The sequence below is a fragment of the Indicator indicator genome, chromosome 23 (assembly GCF_027791375.1).
Source record: "Indicator indicator isolate 239-I01 chromosome 23, UM_Iind_1.1, whole genome shotgun sequence".
Taxonomy (NCBI): domain Eukaryota; kingdom Metazoa; phylum Chordata; class Aves; order Piciformes; family Indicatoridae; genus Indicator; species Indicator indicator.
The window spans coordinates 9,041,196-9,066,561 of record NC_072032.1 but is presented as its reverse complement, the minus strand read 5'-3'; the positions used below and the strand labels follow the sequence as shown (position 1 = coordinate 9,066,561).

The 25,366-nt window shown below is 44.0% G+C and overlaps 1 protein-coding gene across 1 annotated transcript; it reads right to left on the bottom strand.

The window, feature by feature from the left end:
* Positions 1 to 3,181: 3,181 nt before the first annotated feature.
* Positions 3,182 to 8,704, bottom strand: GRPEL1 (GrpE like 1, mitochondrial). The gene is made up of 4 exons (XM_054391592.1): positions 8,634 to 8,704; positions 7,544 to 7,712; positions 5,834 to 5,915; positions 3,182 to 3,612 (listed from the first exon to the last, which is right to left on the bottom strand). Exons 1-4 carry the CDS (start codon positions 8,702 to 8,704, stop codon positions 3,266 to 3,268), a joined length of 669 nt encoding a protein of 222 aa, XP_054247567.1. The 3' UTR covers positions 3,182 to 3,265.
* Between the last annotated feature and the right edge of the window lie 16,662 nt (positions 8,705 to 25,366).

The following is a 25,366-nucleotide window of genomic DNA, read 5'->3' as shown; positions in this document are numbered from 1 at the left end:
GGTGCTAGAAGTAACTTATTGAACATCAAAATGAATGTAAAATAAAGTATTTTTTAATGTATGAAATATGGATATCAATATTTATTTTATACTTGCAAGCAAATTCAAGGTGGTAACTGTTTGCTTTAGCAAATACTAGTCCCTTGGAAAGGGCTTCCCTAGAAGCAGTGTCTCATTGTCAGCTTTTAATTTTAAAGGTGACTTGCACTAGAGGATGCTGCTGTTCCCTATCTTCATATGGAACTGATTTAGTCTCAGCATTCCTTTGTAATGAGCTGCTGATTTTTGTTTGTTTGTTTTTAAGTTGAGATGCAGTTATGTTAAGCCAGCAACTTACTAGAGCTATGCTGCTTCTCTTGTGGTGAAGGGGCTGACAAAAAAACATGGCAAAGAGCTCTTCTTTGTGCGTATCTTGTGTGCATCTGGAAGTGCTTCCTGTACTGTACAAATAACCTAGCCTTCATGTTGCTAATGAAAAGGTGTTTTATATGCTTAACGCTCTTGACTTTTCTAATTAAAGTTATTACTAATGATAGGATCTGTCCTAGCAGCATTGATGTAAGCCTATAAGAAAACAACACTCTGTAAGCTGTTCCAAATACTGATCTGCTACTGACAGAGGCAGCAATAAGTCTCTTTTAATGCTGTATGTTTACTTCAATCAGTCCAGTCCAAATGATGTTTTACAGTAATATTTGCTCACTAAGTATCAAGGGAGAATCCACCTCCCCTCTGTGTGTACTACTCACTGCAGAAGGGTTTGTTAAAAGTATTTTGGATACAGACCCTCCTGCCCTGGCCTGCTGCAGTTCCAGCAAGCATTAAGAACAGCATTAGTAGACTTGCTCGAGTCTTGGACCATAAACTGCCTTGTGAATCACACAAACTGAGCACTCTGCCATTACTCTCTTGTGCCACGGCTGCATCTGGTACCTTTGTGACTGTAACGGACTCCACCAGCTTCTGGGTGTGCTGTCTCTGCTTGCAAAATGTTCTTGCATGTGCCCCAGCTGCTCTTCAGTGCTGATGCATTAAGTACTGTGAAGGAAGGTGCCTGGTGAGCACACTGAGCTCCTCAGCTTCTTCCTTAAAGGGAATATTGCACTCATTTGAGCGATGTACTGGTGGAGCTGTGCCAGACACACAAATGCCTGTGCTGAAACCATGTGAAACCTAACTGATGTTGTGCATACTCAGCATTTTACTAGGTTTTTGCATTGTATATTGGTAAATAAAATTGTATTAAAGTTTCTTTCTATTATTGATTTAATGGTAACCTGGCTTGTGTGATGAGGAAAAGGGCTTCCTCCTTTGCTATGACAAAAGGTGATGCATTTCAGCTGAATGATGATGATTGCAAAACAGCTAAAGCAGAGGTACTGGTGGTGGCTTTGTTGACTGCTCTTAAATTTCAGAAACAGGTCACTGCTTTGATTTCTTCAATGCTTTTCACTGTTCTTGTAGGGCAGTGTATGGGTGATTTTAGCTCTTCATAAAGACTGAAGCTTTCAATGCAGGAAGGGCAGGCCTAGAGTTACTTAGTTATTGGCTTTAAAGACACTAGTTTGAGTCTTGTGCTGAATATTTATCAGTAACTTGTGTTTAAGAACACCCTGAATGAAGTAGTTTGAAGTAGTTTGTTTGAGGTGCTAGGAAGCTCATTAACAATCAAATCTGCTAGGGAAGAAGCTGTGCTTTTAATGCCCTGCTGGAAAAACTTCTATACTGATAAAGTTACTGTTGGATTTAGTTCAGATCCAGAGGGGCTAGGAGTGGGAAGAACAATGCATGACAGTTCTTAAAGGTACAGAAATAGACCCTGGTCCCTCTAAGGCCTATCAGTGGAGCATGGGTTCCAATCAGCATGCAGTAGAACTGTTTCCTCAATCCCACTTCACACCACTATCCTAGAAGCTATCCTAGATGGAAGGAAGTTACTCCCAACTTCAGTATATGAAATCTTCCCTTTTTGCCTTGTAGTTTTACACTCAATCTTTGCCCTTTGATCCCTGTACTTGACTAGTTTGAAAAAAATTAACACTGTAGTTGTCTTGCCAAAAATTATTGTTCCTCCCCTGCCCCATCAAAGCATTCATTTTCTAAAGAATGACTAACCCCCAGGCACCAGCATGCACTTAGGTTCTTCCTTGCTGACTTCCTAAATGCTTTGCTAGTTGTGCAATTGCCAAATTCCATCTTTCCTGTCCAGGTGGTCAGACAGATGCAGGACAATGCTCTTGGTTATCATCTGGTATATTTCAGCCTCCTTGTGCAGGGCTGGGAGCAGCAGGTAGAGTTAGACATGGCAAGAGCTGCCTATTGGAAAGTTCTCTTGCAACTGAAGATCAAAGCTGAATAAATGCATGAAATGAAGATGAAACTAAGTTCACATTTTTGTTTGTGCCACTTACATGCAATTATTTATGCAATTCTAAAAGACATGTACCAAGCTCTCAGATACTTCTTTCTTTGGGTATTCTTGGCTTTCAGCAGGGCTGTAACTACAGTTTGCATAACAAACTGATTGTAAAGCTTGGAAGACATGATATTATCATCAAAATTGTTTAAACCAATTTATACAATATTAAATTAAAAATCCAGAGATAGGATAAATTCTATTGGTTCTTCAATGCCATACAAGTATTAGATGGTTTTCTTGAGTAAACATTAGTACAGAACAAAAAGGGTTAAACAATTACAAATGCTGTCTACTCTCCGTTGTCTTTTATTTACAGGTCAGAATTCATAAAGATGTCCATTTGAGTTGTTGAGATTATTTCTGAGTAGACAGAAAAGGGCATTTATCACATCAGTGTGTAAAAGCTGACAGACACTTGCAGGAAATGGGTTATTTGTACTGCTTCACCCACTTCTGCAGTGTTAGCTTCTACAGAACAAAAGGAATTGCTTGAACCACTATTTGGAGTTCCAATCTACACCTAATGATAAACGTGAGATTGCAAATTATGTTCAATTTAATGCAATAATTGTAAAAAAATGTTTATCTAATCCAAAGCATGAGATGGCCCAGTGGCTCTTGTATTTCACCCTTGAGAAGAAAGCTTATGGAACAGTGACATTGAAGGCCACTAAGCAGGAGAATGTCATCGGTTGCTTCATTTTCCCAGGGAGACCTCAACCAATTCATTTAAACATTTCGGGGGGGGGGGGGGGGGGCAGAGGAAAGGAGGAAAGCATGGCAGAATATAAAAACCACCCAGCTGTTTAATAGTTGTATGGCATTTTCACTTCTCAGACCAAGCAGCTACGCGTCTTTCACAACACCCACCAAGGCGGGCCGCAGCGTACGGCCGTGCAGCTTATAGCCAATCTTGGACACCAACGCGATAGTGCCAGGCTCCTTCCCTTCCATGGGAGTATGGAACAATGCCTCGTGTTCATAGGGATTGAACTTGGCTCCCACAGGATCCAGTCTCAGCAGGCCATGTTTTTTAAACACTTTCTGAATCTGTAATTCTGTCATAACAAGACCTTCATATAAACTCTTCAAGTGAGGATTTTCATCCTTGATCTCTTCTTTTGGGACACTTTCTGTTGCTTTCTCCAAGATGTCTGCAACTTCTAGTAAGTCCTTACAGAAGCTCTGAATCCCTGAAAAGAAATAGAAGAGAAAGAAATAGAACCATCCACTGAGGAAAATCGATGATAAAGTCCCAACCTGCAACCCCAAAACTACAGCAATCACCTGTACCCTTAGATTAATAAGGCAGGTAATGCTGTAAACATCTGGGGTAAAGCATCCTTTCCAATGTAATCTGATGATACTGTTACAGATACCTTGAAATCCACAGCATTAGTTCCTCTAGTTCTATAGGGGAAAAAAAAGTATTTTAACACTTACCAGAGCTAAAGCTATGCTGATAACCTGGTGTTAGCAGTTAAAATTCCAATGAAAGTTACCAAAACCTTCAGATGGCTTCATGAAATTCCCCCTCTTGCTTCTCTCACCCTGAGATTCACCTCAAATTCAAAGCATTATGCTCCCCTACTCTGATGTGCTAAAATATTTGCAGGAACAAAAGCAGTCAAGACTGATGAGTCCAGAAGATGAACAGGGATTTCTCCCTGAATGGCCAGAACTTGAATCTCTCTCTCCCACTATGAGCAACTTGTACAGAGTCAGAAGCTGTGCCCTGTGAAGACCAAAAAATTCCTAATAACAACAATCTGTATCCAGAAGCTGTCTCTGGACTAATCTGACTTCAGGCAAAACGTCTCTAGAAATCACAAAAGAAATCAAAACAATTCAGTAGAATGCATTTCTGCACAGAGGTAGGTCAGTGACGAGCTGCACTGTGTTTTGGTAGCCTTGTTCTTTTCCTTTTTAATTCTAGTTCATGTTTTAGATGTTGCTTTTCCTGGCCAAGAAGCAGTTCCAGCATTACCAGAGGACAATTCTTTAGTCTAAACAGAACACCCCAAACTACAGAAGCACCTTGCAATATCTATAGAGATCAGCTAATTCTCAGGAAAGGGTCACTAAAAACTGCACAACTTAACAGAGACTCGAGGAGCTCTTTATAGAACAGTGACAACAGTGTCCAGGCAGCTCCAGAAACATGAAGAAATGAATCAAATTAAAACTAAAACTGCTGTTAGGTCTGAAGTGTCCCAAACACAGACTAACCAGTTGTCTGGATCAAACCAAATACCAAACTTCTCAGAAAGTGGTTTCTTCTGGTTTGGTTGTGGTGCTAAGTTATCTCTACAAATACCTGTGACTGCATCTCTGTGAACTTATGCAAGTCTCAGAAATTAGTTTCTCTTCAACAGAAAAAGCAGTCATGTATGCATGGTAAAACTTGCAATTATGCAGATTATCTGCAATTTAGTTTTCACCAGAAATATTGAGTATTTGTTTCTATTGTAGCATCTCTGAGCTCAAGCATGACTCAAAGTCTTTCTGCAATAAGCAGCATATTAGTGAAACAAGGCCGCTGGAAATTCAATTCCAGCATGAAGCATGGAAACAGTATCAAGAGGTATGTAACCAAGGTATACTTTTTTCTACAGTATATATTCACTGAAGACCCTGAAATTAAAACTTCTGTATGCAGAATTAAACTGTACAGCTGTGTATAGTGCATGGCAAGGAAGGCCTACTCATTTTTCAAGCTGAAGTGGCAGTCAAACACTGTGACAGCTCTCTTCTGCTGCAGTATTTAACTACAATTTCTGGTTTACTATCAAAAAGTTGTATTGGATGTCAGTAGCCTGGCTCTTGAAGAAAGATGAATTTCTAACATTCCTTGTAGCCAGAGTACATTCCTACCACTGAAAAGAATCCTGACCATCTAAATGTATTCTATTTGAAAGGTATGGCCTTCAACAGCACAGTTACTCAAATATAAGAGAAAAAATACAACAACCACCCACCAACAAAAAAAGAACCAAGCTCAAAACAAGCACCAAGAACACAAGCCAACAAACCAGAATGTAAGCCAGTGTTCCATGCTCTTAGTTCTTTTTTTTTGCAGTCAGTTCTGAGACTAAAGTGTATGAAAAAGGCAAACTGCAGGCTGCAAACCTCACTGAAAAATATACTGGTGCTGTACATGTCATAGGAAATCATGCCTAATGTAAATGAAATTTCAAGTTGTTGACTTCAGGTGTAGAAGCCTTTTGCCCTTGTCTGGCAAAATGATAATTCTGATGCAAAGTGAGGAACTGTTCAAAGCTCTCTCTCTCAAATACGCTTCCTAACCCAGCAGTCAGGATCAGGACTGTCCAATTTGCAGGCCAGTCTGCTCAGTTTTCCAGGTTCTGCATTTCCTGGGTCTTACGTGTACACCCAAAAGGAGCCACCACTCACCATATAACTTTGCCTCTTCCACCAACTTCTGGCTTCTTTGTCTCACATTTTCTGCATCTGCCAAGGCTCTCTTGTACTTGTCCTAAAGAAAAAACAGTAACAGAAGAGATTTTTATTCCTGGTGGTTAGGTAGTTGACAAGAATTCAAATCAGCATACTCAGTATAAGCCAGCCTTTTAAACAGTTACACATCCTAGACCCACCAGCTAAAGAGTAGTATGAAGATGACAAGCCAATTATTACAGCAACCTTCAAACCAAGACAGATGTTGCTTCACTTTAGAGCAGACACAACTGAGGGAAAGGAAATGTGATGGACTTCCAGACTCAGGATTTGTCCATGGATTAGCTGTTTTTCAATGTACAGGTTGATCAAGTTCCATGATTCAAAGATTTCTGCTTTTTCTGATGGGTGTTCACAGAAAAACTTCATCAGTCATGAAGTATTTTGACACTATGGCAAACATTGGACTTGATGATCTTGGAGGTCTCTTCCAACCTGGTTGATTCTTTGGCTCTCTTCCAAGATTCAACCCACCCATGACCTTCATAGAATCACAGAATTGTTTTGGTTGGAAGAGACACTCAAGATCATTGAATCCAACCAGTAAGCCACTAAAAGATGATTTCAAACCATCTCTTTCCTCTCTATACATATCACTAAGTGTCCTCCAGATTTTTTGAACTTTGTTACAAACTATGAAGCTTAACTCCTCTGTGGTTGAGTTTTGGTCCCTTCCTAGCGATATGGTCATCTAGCAGCAGATGCACCAAGAATGAAATGCAATGAACTGAGCACTTCAGGTCAAGTGCTTCAGCACCTAAGCCAGAACTCCACAGTGGGCTTCCACTCGAATATGCCCAACCTTCACATGCTAGTGAAGAGTCTCAGAATCAAAATAGTCAATGAATTGAGTGAAAAGCCACATTAGGAGGCCAACAGCAAATGCTGTCAACAGAAATGCTACATGACACCTCAGGTTTGTCCTTCAGTGCTTCGGGAAGGGCAACAGAGAGGAAACTCTATCCATTTATGAACAATAGGTTCTGGGCTACCTCTCAAGGTCTCAGTTACTTTAGGAAGACATTTCATATAAAGCTTCAATCCATAAAACTGAGATCTTTGTTTAATCCACACCTCCCTCCTCTCAGGGCATCTCTTACCCTCTGCTAAATCAAGCATAAGAGAGAATGCAAGAGACATCAGGCCAGATGGAGGGAAGGTGTTACTTCAGCCTTCTATTTGAAAGGCACTCCAACAGCAGTTTGAAGCTTCCAGTTCCTAAGTATTTAATAAGTACACTGTTATATGTGGGAGCTAAGCATCATTAACCCTGACCTTTGAAAAGTCAGCAGCTGTTTTCAAAAAGCTTGCTCTTAGCACACACAAATACATACAGCAGAGGCACATTCAGACCCTTCCACACATGTACTTCCAGGAATTATTTCTCCACGGAGCAAAACCTAAGTAAATTGAAGAGAGCAACACTCAGGCTGCTGAGTGCTGAAGGTCCAATTCTATCTGCAAATTGTAACAAAACTGTGCAAAATCTTCCTTTTGGGCCAGGTGTTGAGAGAACATTTGCTCTTAAGACTATTAAATTGTAGGGGTTTATTCAATAACTGTATTCAAACTGTGCACCAAGAATCTATAATGAGCACTCTTAGGCACACTGTAATGTGTGCAATCTGATGACTGAATGACACTTACAGTAACTTCTTTTAGTTGTTCCTCCAGTTTGGCCTTTTCCTCAGCTAATGTTTTTTCAGCAGAGCTGGGTTCAGCCCTCTGCTCATTTTGTCTCTGACTCTGGTCCTCTTCCAAGTTCTGGCCACTATTTTTCTGTTGTGTTGCTACACAAAGAAGTCGTGGAGAAGTCCTAAGACAAAAAAAGTGTGGACAATATTAATCAATTCTTACTTTTGAGTACTGGAAATTCACATATTAAAGCACAAATACAACAATCCTAGTATCTGAAAACTGAAGAACCTTTAATCAGAAGTAACTGAACTTTGTCCATATAAATTGTTTCCAAAAATAACTTTGCTGCAAGATAACCACCACTAGCAGCAGCTTTCAAGTGTCCAATATATTCTGTTTATGAAGTAGTGGCACTTTTAAGAGGAATGTGAGGTCGTTTACAGCGTGGTACTCTGTGAGGAAGCAAATACAGTTTATATGATGCAATCATCTGCAACAGTCTCCCAGGAAACATTAACAAGAACAGCGTTTTGCTACTGATTGCTAGAGAGCAAGTGAAACACTTTTAGTGTCACTGCTTTGTCACTGTTATATCACAAGTATTGCATCAGGAACGGGCCATCCTCCACGAAGATGATAATTTATCCCTTCCAAACGGTTCTCAGGCTGAACTAGCTGAGCCGCCAAAGCAAGCGAATTGATGAACGAGGCTGGTGGATCAGTGCTACAATGGCAAAAGGCTTCAGATCCCTGCACGCTACACCTAGAGCTCAGGCATGGTGGCCTCCAGATTCCAGACTAGGCCAGGAGGGCTCCTCCAGTGCCTGGCCAGGCCCTTCTACCGAGAAAGCGTACAGGAAACCAGCAAAGGGCGGCGGGGGGGCCAGGGAGCCAGGACCAATCCGTTCCCGTTGTAAGAAGGCGCGCAGAGCCAGAATGCCGGGGCTCAGGGCCTGAAGCACTCTTCTTGCTAGGGCTGGGCCTTGCTCTCTGCCTGGCCTAGCCCAGCCAGCCGCCTGACAGGCGATGAGTGCGGACCCGAATGCGAACCTGTCCCGACACGACCGATCCCGGCCAGGCGCCGCGACACGACCCTTACCTCAGGGAGAAGCTGAGCAGCGGGTACCGCGGGCGCAGTGCGGCCCGCACGCACTGAGCCACCGCCGCCATTGCACCTTCCTGCCCACCGACCACCTCAGCCAACCCTTCCGGGCCTCCGCGAAACGATCGCCAATCAGCGAGAGGACAGCTTAAGAGTGACATAGCTAAAGACCAATCCGAAGTGTGGGTGTACGCCCTCAGGACAAATAAGTGGGGCGGGAGGCGGAGCCGGTGGCTGTTCCGGCGCGCTGCAGGGGGCTCACGTGAGGCGCGCTGTCTTCTCCCTCTCCCATGGCGGAAAGTGACGTTACCGGGCGTGGCCGAGGGCATGCTGAGGCGGGGCTTGCGCCGGGGCCATTTGTCTTGTGAGGGAGGCAGAGCTGGCCGTGTGAGTTTGTGTTGCTGGGGCTTTGCTGCTGCTCGCAAGGCAGGGCACTGCACTGGCGAAGGGCAGGAGTACGTGTTTGCCTCTTTCTCGAAACTGGTGAGCGCACGCAGGAGGCCATTTGGTGGCTGCAGATGGTCCAGTCTAAGGATCATAGAATGGTCTGGGTTGGAAGGGACCTCCAAACGTCATCTAGTTCAAGCCGAGCCCCCTGCAGTGAGCAGGGACATCCTCCACTAGATCGGGTGTCTCAGAGCCTTGTCAAGCCTGGCCTTGAATATTTCTAGAAATGGGGCCTCAACCACCTCTCTGGGCAACCTGTTCCAGTGCTCCACTTCTTCCTAACATCCAATCTAAATCTCCTCTATTTTCGAACCATTGCCCCTTGTCCTATCACTACAGGCCTTTGCAAACAGTCCCTCCAGAGCCCTCTTGTAGGCCCCCTCCAGGTACTGGAATGTCACTCTTAGGTCTCCCCAGAGCCTCGTCTTTTCCAGGCTGAACAACCCTGGCTCCCTCAACCTGTTCTCATAGCAGAGGTGTTCCAGCTCCGTGATCATCTTTGTGATCCTCCTCTGGACGCACTCCATCAGTTCCCTGTCCTTCCTGTGTTGATGGCTCCAGAGCTGGATAGTAGTGCTCCAGGTGAGTTCTTAGCAGAGCAGAGGGGCAGAATCACCTCTCTGAATCTGCTGGCCATGCTTCTTTGATGAAGCCCGGGATGCCATTGGCCTTCTAGGCTACAAGTGTACATTGTTGGATCATAGGCAGCTTCTCATTCAGCAGAACTTCCTAGCTCTTTTCTGCAGGACCTCATCCCCCAACCTGTGTTGATGATGAGGATTGTTCTTGCCCAGGTGCAGGACCTTGCACTTGGTCTTGAACCTCATGAGGTTCACCTGGGCCCAACTCTCCACCTTGTCCAGGTCCTTCTGGATGACCTCCTGTCCCTGTATCATATCGACAGCACCACTCAGCTTTCTGTCATCTGCAAGCTTGCTGTTGGTTCACTTGATTCCACTCTCTATGTCATTGATAAAAAAATAGTACTGGTCCCAGTATGGTCTATTTAACTCCTCCCACTATACATCAAGGTATAAATATTTCTTAACACCTCCTTCTCTCTCGCCAAGGATTTTCAGGTATTTCAAGCATTTAGAGGCGAGGCAGCAGCGCTGAGCATGGACGGAGCGGCACAGACTGCTGCAGAACTGCAGTGCCGACGGCTGAGCACCGGGTGGCAGCACTGAGCACTGACGGGGCATCTGCTGTCCCTGAGTGGGGTGAGCAGCTCAGCTCCTTCGGTTCGCCTCCTTCAGACCATCACCGCAGCGCTCACCTGCAACCCATTTCCTGCCACATCGCCGAAATGTAGTGCCAGAAATCAAACTGCCGTCTGGCCCTGATCGCCCCGAGTCAGGGGTTTGGTGCCATGGTGGTGTCTCCACTAGGCCTGTGGTAAGTCCTGGTTTGGGGCAACCAGCCCCAAATTAGTATGAAAAAAAGGAAAAATGAAAAGTTAGGGGGTTTGAAAGCACTTTTATATCTTGAACAGAGATTTAGCTGGAGGAGAAGGTTGAGATTTAAAATCCTTTCTATAAATAGCATTTATAGGCATTTTAGAAACCTTCTATAAATGTCTACACTTATGTCTTTATTTATACATATAAGTATTTAGGGAATATATATCTATGAATATTACATTTTATGTTAAAAATATATAATATAATATAATATAATATAATATAATATAATATAATATAATATAATATAATATAATATAATATAATATAATATAATATAATATAATATAATATAATATAATATAATATAATATAATATAATCAAATATAATATAATATAATATATCTCTATTACCAATCTAGGCTGTGGGATGATAAGATCAAGACCAGCCCTGCAGAAGAGGATTTAGGAGTCTTGGTAGATGAGAAGCTGGATATGAACCGACAATGTGCACTTCCAGCCTGAAGGCCAATGATGTTCTGGGCTGCATCAAAAGAAATGTGACCAGCAGATTGAGAGGTGATTCTCCACACTCTTTTTGGGGTCTGAGGCCTGTCTCTTGTGGACTGTTGAAAGCACAATTTCCCTGCTGTGGAGAGTGTTAGAAGGATTGATTGTTAAAGGGTTGTGAGCTAAAGGAGCATATAGCAGCAACCAGGACAGCAAGAGCTCTCCCTTAGTGTTGCAAACCCATGGCTCAGCTCTTTGCTTTTTGAGAAATGCTTCAGGGTTTGCAGAGTGTTTCCTGGAAAGTGGTTTAGAAGGTCAGTTTTGCAGTTTTATAAACTAAATGAGTGCTTTTGTGTGAGGCTTTCCATCCCTCATTTTGGAGATTGATTTCTTGCTTGCATCTCAGGAAAGCTAGAGAAAAACATATCTTCAGCCCAGATCAAACCAAAATGGCTTGATGGCCAAACTGACAGATTAATTATTCTCAGTTCTACTTGTGCACTGAAAAGAGGTTTATTTTCTTCCCTGTAAAATGAACCATGTAACTGAGAGATGCATGTGTTTTTCAAAAGACAGTGGGACTGATCACACGTATTCTCTGTGCAAGCTGTGGTCAGTTGGATGAGACCCATGCTTTTTCTCATTGTCACAGCTGGTGTTCTTGCATGGAGCAGTTTCAAAATTCAGATCCCACAAAAGCTTGTGCAATGCACTCTTCTCAGTGTAAGACACAACCAATTTGCAATAAAAATTAGGGGGGAAAAAAGTTAACTAGGAATTCAGCACTATATGCAGATTTCTTACTGGTGGTGGCTAACTGGCCTGGTGATCTCTGTCACTGGGCAAGAGCCTTGACTGTCTGAATCAAGTCATTGCAGAATGACTATATTGTTGTAAGCAGTAGCTGGGAATGAGAAGGGTACTGGTTGAGGAGTGGAATTCAAGTTTCCAGAAGCTTCATGGCAGTAGATAAGCTGAACGTGATATTGGTTTTCACCAAATCTCCTAATATTAAACTAGAGGGCAGAACTAGTAGAGGATCAATTTAAAATAAGTGTTAGAAAGAGCTGCTTTGGTCAGAGGCAGCAAATAGTGAGACAGCTGGTACAGGAGTTTGTGGAGACAGTGTCAGTAAGATTCAAAGAGGAGCTGGACAAATTCAGCATCAGTATCATGGAATCACAGAATAAGACTGCATCTAGTTCTGGTGCCCCCCAGCATAAGAAGGACACAGAGCTGTTGGAGTGAGTCCACAAGAGGGCCACAGAGATGATCCAAGGACTGGAACAGCTCTGCTGTGAGGATAGGCTGAGGAAGCTGGGGGTATTCAGCCTAGAAAAGAGAAGACTTTGGGGGAATCTTAGAGCTGCTTTCACATACCTGAAGGGATCCTGCAGGAAGGCTGGAGAGGGTCTTTTCATAAGTGTCTAGCAATAGGACAAGGGGGAATGGTTTTAAGCTGAGGGAGATTGATTATGCTGGTTTGAGGCCAGCCAGAACATCTCTTGCCCCGAAAGGGACAAAAGAATGACACACGCAAACGGATTGGAGAGTGACGGAAAAGTTTAAATGGAAAAGCAATTGGTGAAGCTACAGAAAACTACACAGCATAGTGGCAAAGAACATCCTAAAGCATACAGAGTCCCTTACATAGTACCCAGAGGCTTCCCAATCCTTCCCTTCTCCCACCTGAGGGTAAACCCAAACCCCCCAGGGCTCTTTCTTCCCCCTTCCGCTGCTAGGCAAGTCTCAGGCTGGCCAGGTCTGAGACTGCCCCCCCCCTCCATTCTCCTCCTGGCATTAGGCCTAGTCAGGCCTAAGAGGCCTTGAGGATACTCCCCCGGCATTACCCGATAAGAGAGGACATCTCCCATGGGAGCAGAGAGGGAAGAAAGAGGAAGAGAATGACTTTGCAGATGGCCTTATAGGGTGCAGGACTTATGGGTAGAAATACGTCGTTTCCTGTGTCCACCCCTGTTGGGTGGGCACCCAGGACACCAGAGGTGTATCTCATACAGCAGTGGCAGGGGGCACCCAGCCTAAACTGCCACACTGATCTTAGGAAGAAGCTCTTCAGTATGAGGGTGGTGGGAGTCTGGAACAGGCTGACCAGAAAGGTTGTGGACCCTCCCTCCTGGGGGGTGTTCAAGGTAAAGTTGGATGAGGCCATGAGCAGCCAATTCTAGCTGAGAGGTGTCCCTGCCCCTGGTTGGGTGGTTGGAGCAGGTGATCTCTAAGGTCCCTTCCAGCTCTTGCTGATGTGCAAGGCAACAAGCACTGGCTGGAAATGTGGAATATATTTCATCTTTGTACAGCTAAAGCTTGAACCTTTGTGGAGAAGGAACATCAAATGAAGGTGACTTTGCTCAAGCAGAATGAATTCACAGCCGTCAAGGAAAATGTGTAAAGAAAACTTGTTGGAGCTGATCCATCCCTCAGCCAACACTCCACAAATGAGATCTTCATCCTGGCCATGACCTCCAGGCCACCTGCTGTGCCATGGTCACATCTGTTGGGACTTGGCTACATCCATAGCTCACAGCAGTACAACACTGTGGGTGCCAGTGTCTTGTCTGGGCTTTTCTGTCCCTCCTGTGGTGGAAAAAGGGGCTTGCAGAGCATGGTGTGGGGAAATTGTATAATGTAACTGGCTGCTGTGAGGGGGTTGTTCTTGCTCTTGCTAACCTGTGCTCTAGGGTCCATGCTGAGGAAAGACTATCCTTCCCCTTGCCTGTCAAACTCCATCACCAGTGCCATGGGAGAAACAACAGAGCCTATTTTTCGTCTGCTTGGGGTTATTTTGGTGGGTTGCAGTCCTCTTGTGCTCCTCCAAGAGGTGCCTAGGTGTTTGAGAGTGAGCTATGGGGTGAAGCCAGGGTGAATAGACCCAGGTCTGTTCTTGAATAGCTGCAGAAAATTCCTTTGGAGGTGTTATGTGTACTCAGAGGCTATTGCAGGCTTCCTGAGGGCTGTTACACCTTCCCTCCTTGACAAATCCAGGGAGTTTTACACACTGGATTATTACAGGGTGCCCTTTTAGCCCCTTCTAACACAACACCATTTGCATTTGTTCTCCCTCTGGAGGGAACAAACAGTGAGATATTCACAGGCTTACAACCCCTGCACTTAACAAAAATGAAATGGGATCTCATGCCAACTGTGTGTTTTGCACTCTCCTTGCTTTGTGCACAACCTCGAGGCTCTCCCCGCCAGTCTCTTTTAGGTGATTAATTCCACCTCTTGCTAAATGAGTTTACAATTAAAACGGGCTTATTCATGGCAGCCACTGAATTTTCACTTTTTTTTTTTTATATATATAATTGAAAACACACTCAAACTCAAGCTGCCTGTAAGTATTAATTTTCATTTCCACAGAATGCTCTGTCTCCAGGGTAAGGAAGGAAATTCCAGAGAGTTAGCCAAGACAATCAGGGTTAATGTGCTCTTTGAAAAGTGTGGTGCATGCAGGACCCCCGATTTCTCATCCAGAGGTCAGGCCTGCTGCTGGGACACTGGTCTGGATACAAGAGGGAGAGGGCTTGTATCTGGACTCCTGTGTGTTTAGCCCAGGATGCAGTCTGGGAGACCACAGACCATGTGCAGCAGCCATGGGAATGGCAGTGTTGTTTTTCAGGAGGAACATGTGCTCCTGCACAGGGGGACAAAGGCTGTGTTCAGTTGTGTGGGGGATGCCAGGCTGCATAGCATGAGTGATGTTGTACAATCATGAGTGTAGGAAACACTTGCAGGGCTGGTGCTTGTTGTCTGGCTCTCCTTGATATCCAAAATATTGCGTGTTGAAACCTCATTCAACCCAGCTTGAGCCAGTTCAGGAAGGGAAACAGAAGGTAAGCCAGTGTTATAAGAGCAGCATGGCCTTACTATCATGCTAGTCTAGGCAATAGTGTGGATCACCCAAGGGCATCTCAGCATCCTGGATACTGGCAGGGCTGACTTTATGGCTTTTCATTCCATGGTGCACCAGGAGTTCACCTTGTTTTGTCTTAAGACTCCTAAAAAGCTCACCCACATGCATTACAGACCCTTCTCTGCAAATCTGCTCTTGCAGTGTTTTGTGTATGTTCAGTGCCTTCTCCTCATGGCAAGAAGCTATGATCTTTTCTTCAGCTGGAGACTGCAGTGTCAAAACTGTGTTTTGAAGAGCACTAAGGATTCTTTAAAATGTGAACTAATATTTTTTTTAATGAAAAGAGCCTCCTTTCCCTTCCTGCAACTACTGTAGGCTTGGTATCCTAAACAGAGCTGTGGTTTTGTGCATTGATATAAAAACATCCAAGTGAGACTAACTTGCTGTTCTTCCACCTCTTCAGTTAATCAAATTTTGTGTCTTTTTTTTTTTTTTTCTCTGTTTTCCAGCTGGCTCCCCTCTCCCCTTTGCAAACAGGCAGGAACACCAAGTTCTGATTGCTTGATAAGCTTCATGGTCGTTCACTCAAATTCCTCTCCTCCCTGTCCCAATAGCTGAACTGCAGAGGAGGGCCAGAGCTTGTAAGAACATTTTCAGCTTCCCTACAGATACTAAAGCCAGCAGTGCAAGCCCTGCATGAGAGCAATGAGGGTCATCATTTCCTCTGTGTCCTCTACTTCCTATTAGTAATGAGGATAAAAAGTGGATTTAATAATTTACTGAGTATTTTTCCCTGATGAAAAAGCTACAGTAATCTTTAGGCTAAGATTCAAATCAAAACTCTGCTTACCCCATAGCTCCCCATGGTAAGAGGCATTTTGGAAAGCATACCCTGCAGTGGCTACAACATGCAGGACAGTTTCAGGAAGATGTCCAGCAGTGCCAGTTCCTTCCTGTATATCCTCTACTTCTATGTTCTCTGGACAAAGAGTGAACAAAGAACAGAGACACTTTTGGGACATGCTGCTGAAAGAGTTTTTCAAAATAGTTTTTTTCCCCTTATTTCAGTGTTGCTTTTGCACAGGACTATAGGCCCAGAAACATGATACCCTAGCTAAGGTGTTGCTCATGGGCACATCACTCTGTTTTCCCTTTGATATTAAATGCCATCTTCTGCATTAAGATTTGAGGCATATCTCCTTTTATTTAAACTAGGGAGGTGAAGAGGTAAGCTAAAGCAGGGCCACGTGCAAAATCTGCTCTCCTCTACTCTTTTGGGAGAGTACACTGCTGTCAGTACAACTGGTAAAGCTGGTTTTGTGCATTTGCTGTGAGGCTGCTCTGCCAGCTTGATCACTGATAATCTCATTTAGGGACATTTTCTGTCACTTGGGGAGCCAGGAAAGAACAGAGCAGCATGGAAGATTAAGCATGTATTTACTGACATGGTCTTCAGAAAAAGAAATTCCTAAGAAATCCAGACCCTGGTCTCTTGACCCCAAATACTATTTTATATAAGCACAACAATAAAAGTAGGTAATGTTTCTATAGGAAAATCCAAATTGCTAATCTGTCTGAAAAAAGTCTTATTCCTCAATGCTTGCTTGAAGTGCTCTAGGCCATCTGCATTGATAGCATGTTGTTTGTGTGAGATCTTGAGAGTATGTACACCTTTGACCCAAAAGAAGTATATAAATTAAGAATCTGTTCAATTGTGATAATGAGGAGGGTTTTGGTTTGGGTTGGGGTTTTTTGTTTGTTTGTTGTTTTTTTTTTTAATACTCCCAAGCATATAAACGCTAGCATGAAAATATTTTTTAATTTGTCTCCAGTGATCCCTTTGAGACAGATTTTTTTTTATATATTAATGAAATGTTGAGGTCCTACTGGTGGCAAAAGAACCTGCACACAACTAGTGAGAAACAGGGGCTGTGGGGTGTCTGCAGATCATTTAGTCCAACCTTCTGCCCAGAGTTCAAAGTACCATCATCGAATATGTCAGGATAAAACTGACTGTAAAACATGCTACTGCTGTGAAGTACAAGGAGGTTGAACAGTGGTGACTCCGATTTTCCCCCAAATTCAGTTGTCAGTTTGAGATGGTTTCAATTTGCTGTGAGAAGCATTGGTGTGGATATGTGTGGGTGTGATGCGGCTGAGGTTTTGGGCAGCTTGTAGTTCTCCAATTCTGTATTCTTGCACCTTTAGCCTAACATTGAGACATTTGTGCTCTTTCTCTAACAACATCAAGATCTAACCCTCTGTAGCCTGTGCACCTTCTGATGACCTGTGGAAGAAAATGCTGTGCCATAGAGAAGATGGCTTTAGGACTTGGGGAAAAAGGTATCAGCCAAGTCCTTATTCAGCACAGAAAAACTCAGTTTCATGGCATCAAAGCAGTGGCTACATACAAGTTAATTATAGCAGAGTTATTAATTTTTCTACCTTTGCAACAGCAGGTTTGATTTGGAGACTGGGGTGTTGCTTTGACAATGGTGAATAGCAGAACTTTATTCCTTTTAGGTCTTTACACACAGCAAATGAATTTAACAAAATGCATATTTATATAGTATGCCAAAAAGTAATTATGCCTAATACTGAACTTTTTGTGACCAAAAAAAAAAAAAAAATCCAAGTTAGAAAAAGAGCAATTGAACTTTTATAAAGTTGTCATTTATATAGAGCCAGGCCAGGAAACTGTGCAATGGGTAGGGTCCAACTGAACAAGAAAAAAACCAAAGGAGAAAGTAGTCAGTGCACTTGTTCTGGTCCCCTTTGTACTGAGGAATCCTGCCCACTTTGAGGATCCATCTTCTTTTAAACCCTTTGTCCTCATGAGGGTAGCCAGGACTTTGTGGACCAGTGTTAACAAATCTGACACAGACCTGGTAAAAAGCCCATTTTTGTTTAGTCAGCCTGTAGGTTTATTTTGTTCAGATTCCAACTGTGCAAATCTTGCCATGGAAAAAGGCCTCCCTGTGAGAAGTGACATTCACTGCTGTGAAAGTCCCTCCTGTTCAGAAATCCCCTCCAGCTAACTGGCAAAACCAACCCCCCCTTTCCTCTAGAACACCAAAAATTCGTTCAGGTAACCCTTCACCTCAGGTAGGACTGTCATCCTTAGAGAGGAGATTTAACAAACTGCTTAAAAACCTTCACAACAGCTGAGTTTTGCAAAAAGCATTATCCCTGTCCATGTGCTGGGGCACAGACCAAGAGTAGTGTCTGCATAGTCATGTGCAAAACCTAAATACAAAACAGAGTTTGCAGAGGATATTTATTTCTGCCATCACACCATGCCTTGGCTCGTTGAAAGCTGCAAACCAGGTAGAGCTTGCAAGGAACAGCAGTTTCTTTCATTCTCCAAATGGATATGGTTGAGGCAGGAAAAAAAGAACATTTGTAAAGCGTTCTGAATGGCTCCCAGGGACTAGGGTTGGAGGAGAGGCTGAGGGAGCTCATCCCAGGTTTGGGCTTATGGGGTCAAATCCAGCAAGCCTCGGCAAGGGTGTATGGCACAGCTTTCCCAGGCCTCCCCTCTTCCTCACAGTGATTTCTCCTGGATGTCTAATTTCTGAGAATTACTGCAGAAGCAACAGGAATTTTGCAACTGTGAATTCTGGCTGCCACTATCAGCGTAAGTTTGTTGAGTCATAAAACATGATACTACAGGCAAATGTTAGGGAAAAATAGGAACAGGACTTGGAAAATTGGGGGGTGGGGTGGAATGGTGATGCCATTGCCTTCTAAACCAAGGGAATCCAAACCTAAGCATGCCTCCATATCTGCCCCATAAAACTGCACCAGGGCTCATAGCAACCCTGCTAGCAGGAAAGAACAAGGGGACTGGGTGTTTTTGTTTCACAAATGGCCACAGGAACCATGTATGTAAGAAAAGAAATCGCTGGAAAAAGAAGGCACACATATCTGCTTGCAAAGAAAAGCCTGTTTGTATTGCTAGCACAGTGGAGGAAATTGTTGAATAACAGTTCATCCATGTAAAAATACGACCTGCAGAAGGCTGCCAAGGCTAGTTATAGCTGAGCAGATTGGTCGTCTATATGCAGGTCAGACAAATTATTGGTGCCTAGGGGCAGCTTTCAGTTACACACACCATTTTTTCCTCCATAATTTATAAAACTTCTGGACAGCAGGATACAGGCAAATGGCTCATTGGGGTCCTGGTTACTCCTTCCTCTTTCAAATTCTTTGGCCTCTTTGTGGAAATGCCCTCGCTATTGCTGCGTTTAGACTTGGAGCAGTTCCACTTGCAGATCCTGGGATGGGTTGGAGGAATAGAAGTGCTTTTCTGCAAGAGAAATCACCTTTATGTCCTCTTCTTTGGTTCTTTAGTAACAACTGAATGGTAGAAAAAATGGTAACTTCTGACTTTTTTTTTTTTTTTTTTTAATGGCTTAGTTAGCAGGAAGATCTCACAGATTTGTCAGACTGTTTTGAAGTGATGTTTCAGTCATTTGCTTTGAGCTCTTAGATAACACAGAGCATGTTTCTGGAGCAAGCCCATAACTCCTTCTAGCACAACAGCTTCTTCAAATATGACCATAGTGTGAGAATTTGGGAGAACAGAGAGCCTCCCCAAACTTTTGTGTAGTCCATCTAAAACAAATGTACCAAATTCTGAGATGATGAACCAAAATTTTTCTTGCTGTCCTAATTATAAGGAATCCTGAGTAAATGGAAAAGCTGTGCTGCCATCCTTTTGCTTGCTTAATTTATGTTTTATAGAGAAAAATGGTTTACAGCCCTGGGTTAAGAGTCAGAACTCCTGGGTTCTTTTCCCAACATAGCTACTGACTCATATTACTTTTGGCAATTCATTTAACATCTTTGCTTGGCTTTCTCTTCCATAAGAGAGACATAATAATACTTCAGTGGCTTAATTAACTAAACCTTGTAAAGTACTTTGAGGTCTTTGGATGAAATTGTTCTAAATGGTGCTAAAATATTATTATGGTAGAAAGAGCAGGATAATGAAGCACAGCATTTACCAGGCAGTGTGTCAAGTAGAGTCTGCCATGCAGTTCTCCCTCTCTGGAAGTAGTCAAGACTGGGTTGGATAGGACTTTGAGCAAACCTAATCTAGTGGAAGATGTTCTTGCCCATAGCAGGGCAATTGGAATTGTTCAACTCAACCCATTCTATGAGTCTATGAAGGTACAGGAGATGCTTGCTAAGGATTTCTTGCCTTGATGGGTGCTGAATGTTGTATTTTTGGAAGTGGGGAGAAGATTCTTTTTGAGTAAAGAGCAGCTTGGAAGGGTAAGGCTGAGCTGTGAGCTCTTCAGCTCAGGTTCATTAGGCTGAAGCAAGAAAAATGCATCCAGCAGTGCAAGAGTAGGACAAATCTTTGTGCTCTGGCTGTTCCTTCTGCAAGGAAGTCTCTGAGATAAACTGCTGTTCTTTTCCATTTTTGTATCTCTCCTAAAGCTGGTGGAGCAGCTCACTCATAACTAGCAGCTACCATGTTCCCACAGAGAGCCCTGACCATTTCAGTGCATCCTCTAGGCAAAGGTGCTGGATCCAAACAAGGGTGCAGGGAATCCTGTCTGATTCAGGGCTAGCCCATAAACCACCCCTGCTGCATTTCATTAGTCAGCAGGATGGAGAAGTTCACAAATGGGCTCTATCTCATCAGCTCCTCAGCCAGGTCTGTGGGTGATGGATTGCAGATGTAGGAGGTCCTCCCATGACACACAAAGCCTCACCCTGTATGTGGGATGAGACACTCCAGAGTTAAGATTTCAAGGGAGCAACTCGTACTGTGCTGCTTCCTGGTATCCATATTGCCTTGGATCTTAAAAGAGAGGCCATCTTTTAGCACTGATGGTGTGCTTATGAGAAGTCCCACCATCCCCAGGCAGGACCATGGCCCTACCAGATGGGCATGGGGGAGAGCCAAGTGTGTGCCTCCCCTGTCTTGATTTTTGATTTTGACAAGCAATCTGGCTTGCAGCAAGGAGGGAGTGAAACAGCCAGGAGTGAAGAGTGGAGAGAGGGTAGGAACTGTGAGGCATGTGGTTTCACAGGTTTACTGGTTGCACAGCCACAGGGTGTTGAAATGTTTAAAGGGGTTTGAGAAATAAATCTCACCCTGGCTCTGTCTCAGCAATGCCTCTTAGCATAACTCACCATCAGAGTAGAAAGTAACCTGCTCTTTATAGGGAGAGTGTGACTCAAAATGGGTTAATCCATCATTCACTCCTCCCCCCCTTGCCTTTGCCTTGCTCCATCTGGGATCATTTCTAATCAGTGCCTGGGTCCAGGCATCATCTCAGCAGCTGGCCCTGATGCAGAGGCACAGCAAGCCCTCCTCCTCCTGCCAAATCCAAACCACATCCATGCTTTAGTTACACCAGGAGCCAGCCTCAGCCTCTGCATGACAGCCCTGGCCTGAGTGCTGCCCTTGGTGCCACACTTGGCTGCCACTTTGTCCCCGGGGCTGCTGAATGACCTCTTGCTTTTCCTGATGCCTACCAGCAGCAGGGGAGCTGAGCCTGGCCCAGTGCCCCGTAGCTGGTGAGCTGTCTCTGGTTTAGCAATTGGACATGGTCAGAGCTGGCAGTGAACAGAGGAGTGGAGAGTGTTTTTTTTTCCCACTCCATGCTCCTTTTGGCAGTGTCAAGTGTCACATAAGCCCAAGCAAATATTCTACATTAGTTTCAAGGCAAAACTACCCCTTTGGGTATGATTTCTTCAAAACTTACCTGTTTTCCCCTAAAATTCACATGTCCTTCCTGACTTCTGAGGTACTGTTACCTCTAGTGAGATACCCAGACTGAGTTGGAGGAGGCTACTATGTGTAGGAGGATGGGACTTTCTCCATAAAAGATATGCAAGAAAGCAGAGGAACAGAGGTGTCATAAGGAGCCACCAGTTTTGTAACAGTTTCCCACCTTGCACTGCTTGACTCTCTCCTTTGGACAGGGGATGGGAAAGGAGATACAGCTTTTTTCCATATGATGTGTTAAGCAGCAAGAAGTGCAGAAGGCAGGCCCCCTGGGCTCTGTAAATGGGTGGTTGTTCTGGCCAAAGTCATCTATGTAAAGCAAATATCTGGAGAAGCAAAGGGGATGTATTCTGCACCTTATGCAGTCCACTTTCAAGGCTTCATTGAGAGCATCTCCCACAAATATCATGAGAGCAGGCCTGGGTCTCTCCCAAACAGATATAGTATGGATCACAGTGCATCTCTGGGGGGAGATAATACAACATAGGTACACACAAATTTTTCTCCTCTGACAGAGGAAGAGCCATTTTGGCCCTTTTCTTGTATGTCTTCACTGAGTCTTTCCTGTGATTTAGGAAGAAATTCAGCAGAAATCTCTTCACTGAGTCTTTCCTGTGATTTAGGAAGAAATTCAGCAGAAATCTCCAAACCCCATTTCAGGTGCTCACCAAACAGCCCTCGTTTGCTTTCTAATTATCTGCTTCAGCTTTGCACCATGCATATCCTCTAAGCCTCCTAGTCTGTGGTGGATCACTTGCCCTCTTCATGTCAGTGCTCTCTCTGCTTTAGGACAGGGATGCATTTCTTCACTGTTCACTTACCTATTGCTCAGTTACATCACCCTGATGTTCTGCAAGGCCCTTTTCCTGCATCGTGCACAGGACTGGCTCATCCTCTTTTGGATGTAAACTTCTGTGCTTTTGAATCATTAGTCATCTCCTGGTCCTGCCTTCCCTGCTCTGAATGCCACCACATGAGTCATTCCTCATTTTTCTTGGCAGACAGACCCCTGAGGAGCAACAGTTCAGGCTACATTACTGCTGAATGTGTCATATGATTGAAAGAGTGTTGAGAGACTCTCTGCAAGTCAGAAAAGGCTTTCCCAATGCATGCTCTGCTTCATTAGTGCCTTCCCTCCATGGATGGTTTTATGATGTGGCTGTACTTCTTCCAGCACCAGTACTAGTTGGAACTTGGGCTTTAGTGGGGGATAACACTGTTAGATCCAGCTCCAGAAGGTGCCTAGACAGGATGGGCATGTCTGAAATGTCATTTCTTCTCTGCCCTGCTGGGAAACAGTGTCCCAGGAGAAGACTTTCTCCCCCTTCTGCAAAATACTTGGCAAAGCCACAAGCTTTTCTTGGTTTGAGCTCAGTGATGGACTGGGCTCTGGTGAGATTGCATTGAAAAAAATTCAGGGTCAGATTAGACAAGGCTCTGAGCAACTTGATCCCTACTCACTGCAGAGGAGTTGGGCTAGATTAACTTTAAATGTCCTTTTTAACCCAGAACATTCTATGATTCTGTGGACTGCCAGCCCTTTGGGCACATTCATAGCCCCATCCTTACCATATGGAGATGACAATTTGTCCCCTGCTGGTGCCATGTGAATAATAACATTTCCTTGAGGTGTGTCATGATGCTTCTGCAGCACTATTCACTTGGAGCTAACACTGCTTTAAACCTGGAGTGGACAAGTCGTGTTCACACATGGAGGGGCTCATTGTGCCACAGGCTACCCTAAAAGCCCTTGAGAGCCTGTGTGAAACTGTAGCTGGATGCTTCTAGCATATTTAGTAGACAAAACCCACAGTCGGGCCAGTTTGTTGCTAGCCTGAAGAACAAAAATCAAGCTGGCCAAAGGGTGATGGCCTGTGGCAGCAGCTGGATGGCTTCTCACATGTAGAAGTCACAGAGATCCTGGAGGTTTAATGACATCTCTTTCTTTCCTTTATTTTTCTGACTGGTTACCTAAAAGACAAAGATGGAGCCTGTACATGCAGGCTGCTGTGCATGCATCTAAATGCACACATGTCCCCTGCCATACCTTTGTTCTTTGTGCACAAAGTAATCTGCACTACAGGCAGTAAAGAAATCTTAAGTGACAGTTCCCAGCAAGGCAAGAGAGAGCAGGGGATGCTGCAATCCAGGCATGATCTGTGTGCTGTAGGTGGGGAGATGCATTTGTCTATAACACTGGAGGAGTTTGCACTGTGCAGGGAAGACACAGATTAGCTCTCTGGTCACCAGCTACTGGGTTGGAATGAGTTCAGAGCATAGCTTGGGCCATCTCCCTAGCCAGTAATCTTATTGAGCCTAAACTGTTAGTTTCTGTGTTATGGTTGTTTAGAGTACATGAGGGTTTGACTTGGTCTCCCAAAGGCATTTATAGCCCTTCACAAAGTGTATACTCAGATTTTTTATTTTTTTATTTCAATCCAACCTCAAGGAGTGGGATTAAAAGTGGAAGGTAAATTTGGTGGAAAAAGGGACCCAAGAAGACTCTTGCAGGGCCAGGGTTTAAAACGAAGCCCCTTACTCAGTGCCACACAGCAGGAATCATCCTTCTTGCCTCAATGGAGTTGGTGAAGTCAGTCTAATACACTGTTTTTAACCAAAGGCCTCTAACCTTACATAGTGGGAGGAGTCCTGTTGCTTCTAAAGGGAAGTTCACAGACAATGGGAACCATTTGGTGTTTGATGTCTGGCCAAGGTATCCCCCTGCAGGACTGCTGCCTATGTATGTAAACGTGCAAGCTAACACAGGAGGGTTAGTGCTCTGCTTTCCATCTGACCTCTCATGGGCATAGTGTCAGTGATGGCTGTAAACAAACTTTCTCCCATGAGCAGAGTTTACTTTTTGTTGGGCCCTACTGTAATATTATTTTAAGAAATATCTCAGCTTTCTTGCACATTCCCTTGCTGTTCACGCAGATCAGATCCAGGTTGGCTTTAGGAAGCTGAATTTTTTTTAAGATAAAGAGCTTTATTTTGGCTTCATCTCTGTCCCCACTTATCACTTCATTTGAGTGCAGACTGTTGTTTCTGAAGTGAGAAGAACATTTCGACAAGGACATGGCCATTCTGTCTTCAGTCGCCTGTTCTTGTTGCACTCTGGTGTTTTGGTTTCTCCACCAAGGTAAACTGACTGTTTCTCACATAAATCAACAAGTCATTCTAAGAAATGTAGGCACAGAAATGATCAAAAGAAAAATGCTGTGAGATTTAAAGGCTGGAGGACTGATTTTTGGTGTACTTGCAGGCAGGAAAAGCACTTCATATATTACTGCTAATACGTTCAAAGCAATGATGCAACTGTTGGGAGGGACTCGGGAGAGTCTCAAGCTGCTCCAGGGGAAGTTTAGGCTGGAGATGAGGAGAAAGTTCTTCACAGAGAGAGTGGCTGGCCATTGAAATGGGCTGCCCAGGGAGGTGGTGGAGTCACCATCCCTGGAGGTGTTCAAGAGGGGATTGGACGTGGCACTTGGTGCCATGGTTTAGATAGTCATGAGGTGTAGGGTGACAGGTTGGACTCGATGATCCTTGAGGTCTCTTCCAACCTTCTTGATTCTATGAGTATGCATCAGCAGTGGTCAGATGCTAGCAAAGCATATGTCTTCTCAATAAATAGTTATGTGCCTCAGTTTTAGTTACATGCTTCTCATTTCAACCCACCTGAGCATCTAACAAAAGCCTTCTTCTGTTGCTGGTGATCCTAATGCAGGCCCAAGCTTAGCCTCAGAAAGTGTATCCCTG

Excerpts from the sequence above, each read along its gene's own strand:
- GRPEL1 (XM_054391592.1), bottom strand. The coding sequence starts at position 8,704 with ATGGCGGCGGTGGCTCAGTGCGTGCGGGCCGCACTGCGCCCGCGGTAC. Across the intron at positions 5,916-7,543 it reads AACAACTAAAAGAAGTTACT|GACAAGTACAAGAGAGCCTT; the intron begins GTAAGTGTCATT and ends TTTTTTCTTTAG. Across the intron at positions 3,613-5,833 it reads GGAAGAGGCAAAGTTATATG|GGATTCAGAGCTTCTGTAAG; the intron begins GTGAGTGGTGGC and ends ATTTCTTTTCAG.